The sequence below is a fragment of the Mustela nivalis genome, assembly GCF_964662115.1.
Source record: "Mustela nivalis genome assembly, contig: HAP1_SCAFFOLD_451, whole genome shotgun sequence".
Lineage (NCBI taxonomy): Eukaryota > Metazoa > Chordata > Mammalia > Carnivora > Mustelidae > Mustela > Mustela nivalis.
In genome coordinates, this window is record NW_028136204.1 from 487,257 (window position 1) to 495,890 (window position 8,634).

General features: G+C 36.9%; 1 protein-coding gene across 1 annotated transcript in view; it reads left to right on the forward strand.

Moving 5' to 3' along the window:
* LOC309857170 (uncharacterized protein) overlaps positions 1-2,560 on the forward strand; it is a gene marked incomplete at its 3' end in the record, with an annotated part of 204,700 nt that extends 202,140 nt beyond the window's left edge. The window contains exon 2 of the mRNA XM_082749993.1: positions 1,993-2,560. Within this exon, the coding sequence (XP_082606119.1) occupies positions 1,993-2,560 (568 nt within the window). The remainder of the gene's footprint in view (positions 1-1,992) is intronic.
* Between the last annotated feature and the right edge of the window lie 6,074 nt (positions 2,561-8,634).

Genomic DNA, 8,634 nt, shown 5'->3' on the forward strand with positions numbered 1-8,634 from the left:
TTCTTTATATTCAACAAACAGCTTCATTCACACACCTTTCCAATTTTTTCAACTCTTTTGACAAAGCCTTCAGAGGAGTTACTGCTGATGACAACCATCACAGCCTAACAGGAGAAATTTTATAAAGAAAAATAATAGCATGTTTTTCCCAAATTGTTAAGGATATGGTGAAGCTCTGTCGGATTCAAAGGAGGAATGTGCAATTCCATGCTATATATAATAATAACTTGTTTTAATAGTGGCTTTGCAATTTTTCAGATATATCCATTTACTGAAACCACTATCAAATAAACAAAAACAAACAAATGAACAGGGGTTCGAGACAGAAATTATCTAATCTAAAAATAGCACATGTTCACAGAATACACAACACATATCCCAAGTACTACTATAGGTTTCAAGTAATAGTCAAAACAATAGTAAACATGATTCAGACCCTACCAGTCAAATCATAAATGGGACCTTAACTGTAAATCCTTATCTTTAGATCAAAGCGGGTAATTGGGGGCTGAAGATACATTATAGAACTAATATGTTATAGAACTCCTCTGAAATGAGTCATTTATTCCATCACTTTTCCTGCACAACTGCTGACCCATGTTTTGGTTCCTGGAAATAGCTGCTACCCTGTCATACTTCTTAAAAGCACATATATTGATAACTCTACTCATTCCTCCATTCCTCTGTGACTGTCACTGTGTTAAAATGTGGAGTCAGCTGACTCACTTGTGATGGTAATAAAGTAGATGAGTTTGCAAAGTATTTTGTTATTTCTAAAAATGCAAAAACCAAATTACATTGAAATCATAAGGGGTGTTTCAGGGAGAGCTGTAGGATGTGGTTTCTTGTGTAATCCACAGAGATTAGCTCCAACACATATTTAAACTCTCCTCTAGGAGCAACCTTAGTGGTACAGCAAGAAGATAAACAGATGTATACACACCCTGGCACAAAATTATCACTTATGTTTGGCTTCCTAGTCTCCTCGTGTTACTTATTTATCTTAACTTCTCTCTGAAATCAGGGAACACAGAATCTCAATCAGTAGACATTTTTCTACTGAATTACCCAATAGTCCGATCATACCCCTAATACTTTTTAAAATTATTTCACTCATAATCCCAAATCTGCTTTGCTTCCTCATCTTAGTACACTGTAATTTGATTTCAAAATGAGGACAGTTGTCAGTAATGCCACATTCATTCATCTATTTTACAATTCCATGTGCTTATAACTATGAAGATATGTTAATAACATCCATTCCAATAAGCCACCCTAAATTTATTATCATGAAACAAGACCTCAAGAAAGAGAATTCAAAATCATCCATGTATTTGCAACTTATTGCAATAAAGCCTTTATCAATAGACTTCCCTGTGCACATGGTGGTCAAATTGCTGGTGAAAACCAGCCAGATCTATTACAAGCTTTCTCATGGCTTCTAGGTAACCCAAGTGAGCCTTTATTGATACTGGGAAGGGATAAAGCAGGGAAGGGATAAACAGTGCTATAAGATTTGGCTAGACAAAAGTAATGACTCTCATTACAAAGTGAGTATTTTTTTTTCAAGCTTTAGTTCAGTTTATTTTTCTTGTATAAAACTATGTAGTAGCCACAGCTGGAGCCTGGGTCCTCTGAACAGAGACTCTGGTGTGGGTCTTCACAAGATGGTCCGTGAACTCCTGATAGGGAGACTTGGTGAACACAGTCTCCTTCCAGAGATCAGGGGTGAGATAGCTGTAGGTCTTGGAGATGGCATCGAAAGTAGCCTTGGCAAAGTCCCTAGGGTGGCAGTGCAGCCCCTGGCCGAGGTGTAGCAGTCGTCAATACCAGCCATCATCAGCAGTTTCTTGGGCACAGGGGCCGAGACAATGCCAGTGCCTCTGGGGGCGGGGATGAGACGCACCAGCACAGAGCCACAGCGGCCAGTCACCTTGCACGGGACAGTGTGGGGCTTGCCGATCTTGTTCCCCCAGTAGCCTCGCCGCACAGGGACAATGGAAAGCTTCGCCAGAATGATGGCTCCGCGGATGGCAGTGGCTACCTCCTTGGAACACTTGACATCCAAACCGACGTGTCCATTGTAATCTCCGATGGCGACAAATGCCTTGAACCTGGTCCGCTGGCCCGCGCGCGTCTGCTTCTGCACAGGCATGATCTTCAAAACCTCGTCCTTGAGGGAGGCTCCCAGGAAGAAGTCGATGATCTCAGACTCCTTGATGGGCAGGGAGAAGAGATAGATCTCCTCCAGGGACTTGATCTTCATGTCTTTGACCAGGCGGCCCAGCTTGGTGACGGGGATCCACTCCTTGTCCGCGGCCTTGCCCCCGCGAGCTCCGCGGCCTCGGCCCCGGCCCCGACCACGGCCCCGGCCCGCCCCGGCCCCGGATGCCGCTGCCGAAGCCACCGCGGAAACCGCCGCGGCCTCCCATTCCAGGGCCCCCGGGCCCTCCGGGCCCTCCCGCAGCACCGGCGTCATCCGCCATTTGGTGTTCTCTCGGAGAGGAAACAAAGTGAGTATTTTAAAGCAAAAGAGCCTGTTGGGAATATTGTTTTATAAAATAGTGGTTTTTTTTATTAACTTTTTAAAATTCAATTAGGTAACATATAGTGTACCAATAGTTTCAAATGTAGATTTCAGTTATTCATCCATAGCATATAATAGCTAATGCTCAGTACTTACTGTTATAGCTTCTTGAAAGCAGAATTTTAACCCACTGAGCCACCCAGGCGCCCTTGAAAGCAGAATTTTAGATCACATTTTCTGATTACTTCCATGTCGTACAACACTTTACTGCTAGCAACCTTCAAAACATACTGTTTGTTAGAGGAATTTCTTTAATAATAAATAAATAGGAATTCATTTAAATTTATAAATATATAAAATAAATAGGAATTTATTTAAATTTATTTAAATATTACACACTGTTTCATTGTTCATAAATAAGGTGATGATATTATAGCCATTAGTTGGTAGCACTGATATATCACTATCTTTTTACTTCTCAGTGCATTCTCTTTACACAAATAGATATATATTTTAAAAAATGTGAATCTGTGGCAAACTTGTAAAAAACCCTATACAGTAAAGTTTATCATTTTAAGTAATATCAATTATCTTCCTCAATTGTGATAGTATATCCTTCTATCTAGGCCAGATATTGTATGAGGGATTTGAAGAGACATACTTTTCTAAATTTCACTTTTCTCATCTGCAAAATGCTTATCATGATCCTACAAAAAAATACACTTATAATTTTTTGATGAAAATTTATTTATTTATTTTAAGATTTTATTTCTTTATCAGAGAGAGTGGGCGAGAGAGCAAGCACAGGCAGACAGAATGGCAGGCAGAGGTAGAGGGAGAAGCAGGCTCCGGCCGAGCAAGGAGCCAGATGCGGGACTCGATCCCAGGATGCTGGGATCATGACCTGAGCCAAAGGCAGCTGCTTAACCAACTGAGCACAGGCATCCCTTTTGATGAAAATTTAATCTGTATAAACAATATATTTGCTGTAATGCGTGGTTCATGGAAAACATCTTTTTTAATTATAAGCAGTATTAGAAATTAAGTAAATGTGTCTATAATATTTAAAGTTTTAACACATAATTCCACTGCTTTGCCTTATTTTCTCAAATCCCTTTACCACTTTCACTGACAGAGTCAAATGTACTTTTTCTACTAGTAGCCAGCTCTTTGTCTTTTGTCAGAAAGATGCCCTTGTGAATTATTTATAATAGAGATATTAGCAATAATAATAATAATAATAATAATAAATAGCCATGAAAATGTTAAAAAAAAAAGTTTTCTTAACTAATTAGGGTTCTTAGACATCAATTAGAGGAACCACCTCGGGCAAGCAAATTAATCTGCAAGACATTCCCAGAATTAACAAGTCAGTCAGATACAGGGTTGTCTGTAGACTGAAAAGAACTAGGTTTGGAAAATAGGTAAGGACAGTGAAAAAAGTGATCAAATTTTTGGGCAAAATAAACTCTTAGGTGTCCTTTCAATGGAGTCCTGTTCATTATGTAGCAGAAACTCTGGAGATTATCTCAATCCATTGGAGTCACCCCGTTTATTAGCTTGCTATTGACAAAGTTATTTACAAACTGTAGAGCAAGAGGTTATAATGGAGAAAACTGATGGTAATGCACAGGATTCTTGTTAACAATAATGCAAGTTAGTGATTTTTCATTAGAAAACATAAATTCTATAACCCAAATTATGGGCCCAGAGCACTTCTGCTGCACAACTCTGCTTATATCCCAAATAACCATGTGAACTAGTTTTAATATCTGCTTCTCTTATTAATTTTTGAATAAAAATTCTTGACACAAGTATTTTATAATTGTGTGATAATCATGAATTTAATTTTTGTAGAACAAAACACACTTTAGCATAACTAGGTTTGTTCACAGAACCAGCCTTGGTAACACACTTCTATATGTTAGAAATGATGTAATAAATGTAGAATATTGGGCACTTGTTTGGTATTCTTTGCCATGTTTTGCACTATCTAAAAAGAGATCAGTGAACTTGGACTGGAGTTAGTAGACATGGAAGAAAATAAAATATTACAGAGAAGAATACTCTGTGGTCCACAACCTAAACGGCCTGGGATTCCCATCATTTGGATACCTGTAGCTTTACAGAAGTCAATTAAATTTGTGTATCTCTGATTAAAGTTGTTTCCCCAGTACTTTTTCAAACATCTCTTGTAAAGTATTGTTTCCCAGAAAAAAAGGGATTTTGCACATGTATCTGCCTTTGTCTCTGGTCATGATCTCAGTCAGTATCCTGGGATCGAGCCCCATATCGGGCTTCCTGCTCATTAGGGAGTATACTTCTCAGTCTCTCTCTGCAGCTACATCCCCCTGCCCCACTCATGCTCTCTCTCTCTCAAATAAATAAATACAATCTTTAATTTTTTAATTAAAAATAAGATAAATAAATTAAAATAAAAAGTCTGGGCTTACTGCCCCATTTAGCTCCTTTTGTTTTTTTGAGTTGTATTTAAAGCAGCATGAGAGAACATGAGGCTCTCAAACTTAAAAAAAAAGGAAAAAATTGAGTTTTGTTATGATTTATGATCTTGTCTGCTAGACAAAAACGTTGGCTTTGTTAACATGTGAAAATTATCAAAAGGGAATAAGATAGAATTCTAATAATTTTTGTAGAAATTAAAAATTTTCTCCAACCCAATTACATACAGACCCATTAAGTAAATTCATTCCAATGTCCCAAACCAACCTTTTCTAATAGTAATGCATCTGTGTAAACAGGGTCAACCCAAGGAATAAATAAATATTATTATTTTTTTCCTGTCTCTTCCACAGTCTCATCTGGGTATATTGGTAGCAAGCCAATTATCTATCTTATAAGACATGATATCATAAGGAAGGGTATTCTGTCCATTTGGAACAACTGAAAATCATTGTAATTTTATCTTGGTGCAGTAACTTGAGATGGCAAAGTGTGGTTTATGAATATATTTTATTTTTTTTTTACTGGGAAGAAGAGATTATAGAGATATTGGTTATCCAAGAGAGACTGACAGGTGTTGATAGTTGCCAGGTCAATATCCATCTACTTTTTCCTTTAGTATCAGAAAGCACTGAGCGATTGACAACAAGGAAACTTAAAACAACATCAAATATTTTATTGTCTCTTTTCTAGTTACATTGTAACCATATGACAAAGTATCAGTCGTACAAGATATCATTCTCTTTTACCTCTATCTTTCTGCCAGAAATGTGGGCTTAATAGTGAGAACTCCAACAGAAATTTTTGCAACTGTGAATAAAAAGCCATGAAAACCTCTAAGATAGTTCACTTGACTTTCTTAAGACTCTGAACCAACACCAGAAAACACTCTCTGTAGTCTTCTTGTTAAATGAAAAATATGGTTAAACCACTTTTGACAGTCTACTACCTACAGCAAACTGTAAATCTTAATTGAAATATGTCCTCTCAGCTGTGCTTAAGCAACTGAGTCCTGAGCTTTTCAGGTTTTCAGTCTGAAAGAGTACACCTCGGGTGCTCTGAAAGGGAAGAGAAACGACACCCTGTTCTCCATATAAATTAAAGAAGAGAAATCTGTGCATTTAAGTGGGCCATATAAAATTTATCAAGCAGTTATCTCCTAACTCCTTCCTATCCAAATTACCTGATATGCTCTCCCTACTCCTTTATTCCACGTTACTGCCTTTTCACAACATGTCTTCTGTTATTTCCTTCTTGCAAGCTAGTTTTGATTTCTGCATCTAAAAAAATCAACAATCATTGTGTATTTCAATTCCCATTTTCCTCAAATGCATTGATTCTTCTTATCTATTACTCTTTTCTCATACTCAGTGTCTTTGTCTTTATGGGGTTTGTACTTTGCTTTTCCCCATCCTTTACTGCCATTATATAATCAATCTAATAACTTCTTAGAGAAAGTTAAAAATTCCCGCATAGCCACACGTGAACACAAAGTCACTGATTTTTAGCAAACCTATAAGATAGTCAGACATCCATTCAATTTCTTTTTTTTTAAGATTTTATTTATTTATTTGACAGAGAGAGATGACAAGCAGGCAGAGAGGCAGGCAGAGAGAGAGGAGGAAGCAGGCTCCCTGCTGAGCAGAGAGCCTGATTTGGGGCTCGGTCCCAGGACCCTGGGATCATGACCTGAGCCGAAGGCAGTGGCTTAACCCACTGAGCCACCCAGGCGTCCCTCCATTCAATTTCTTAACTGAGTCCCAAATGCATCCTGACTTCTAACCTAAACCTAAGCTCTACTTCTTACACGTTGTTATATGACCAAATTCTTTCAGTTCAGTATTTTGTAACATTTAAATATTAATCAGTTGATGCTTTGTTTGTGTATTTCTATGAAAATAATTTGAATACTGTAGATTTATTGTTATATTTATAGGTTTATAATCAAAGTTTCATCAGTTGAAGTTTTTGGAAATTTCAGATATAATGATTAACCTAAAATGATACTGCCTCAAATCCCTCTGATATCAAGGCCCAACACCTGATTATAGCCAAACCTGTGGTGGATAGTTCCATGGGAAATTGCAGTTACTTAACACTGATTGCATCTCATGTTCTCTCTCTCATTTTAGAATGTCTCCAACACAACCTGAAAGTGTAGGAGAGTTAATGTCCTCTGAGGACAGCTCTCAGTGAAGTGGAAATAAGAACCATAGGTAAAATTGTCAGTTTTCAGGTCTTCATGAGGACAACTTAAAGAAGTTTCTCAGGACCTTTCAGTAAAAGCAAGCCTTCATTTTCTATCCACAACAATTATATCAACAATGTACCTCTTTGACAAAGTTGCTTCTTCACTGTATCACTTTCCCATTCTTTTCTACCTTGGATAATCTCCCAGATAAACTAACAGTACTCAAATCCTTTGTCCTACTCTTTGCTCTCAGGATAAATGGAGCCAAAAGACTTAGATTAATATCAAGTTCTGAATGGGATCTTAGAGCTATTTCTGTCCAGATTTTCATAAACATAGGGACCTTTGAATTATCAGGCTATAAATAAGTTCTAAATGGAGGGGGCAAAAGCAAAAAGTAGAAATTTTTATGTTTGATTTTTAATCATGATTAATTGACTATTGATTATTATAAATACTAACATTATAAAAGTGTGGATCTTTGTAAAACAATGTCATATTGTAAGAAAGAAGTTGCATAATCCTTTTGAGAATATTAAACCAAGTGTTCAGGTGCCATCTAATTTCTTGTTTAATCCAGAACTTTGGTGTGCATCATCTTGAGGAATAGGATTTTGAAGTCCAGACAGACTAAGAGAAAACTGATCCAAATGTGTGTGTTTATATTTCTGCTTTTGTTGTAAAAATCAAAGTGTGATTGCTGGTTTAAAATGGTAAAACTAATAATGTTCATGGACTCGATTATAAATTTTCTAATTGTATGGGAAGAATCCAATAAACATAGAATTAATTGATTTGCAAATCCTCAAAGAGCTACAGGATCAGGTAGTGGTATGTTCTGATTCAACAGCATCATAATGCAGCATTTTATATGTGTGGCTAATGGATATTTTCATGAATGTTTGCTAGCTAGTCAGCCAATACAGAGAAATATTAGGTAGCGTAATTACTCACAGTTGTGTTTAATAAAATGAGAGAAAATTATCAAATGACACTAATAATATTAATCCTATAGCAGGCTAAATATTCAATGATAATTACAAGTATTAATCTAGCTTTCTTCCCTGATTATGACTCTGCTCTCCTTTATCATAATGGGAGTAGCAGATTGTCTGCAGTGAATTGTGAAAACGCAGCAGTGACTTTGGCAGTGAAGGCCTCCCATCAATTTTGATAGGTTAAAATGATTCTGGTTGGTCTTGAGCAAATGTGTCAATTTTTTTTTTCTGTGTGTGTCATAAAAGAAAGAAGCAATAGTAAATTCTTGCTGTTATTCCATGGAGCCAATAAAATCATACTGCCAACAAGAGGCTGTTGACACCATAGGTGTAGTTAACTGTCTTGAAATACTACGCCTGGAAATAAAATCCTAATATTTCACATAACCTCTTTTTTTAAAAGAAACAAAACAAAACAACTATACTGCTTACATTTAGGGCCCTGCTGTTGTGTAACT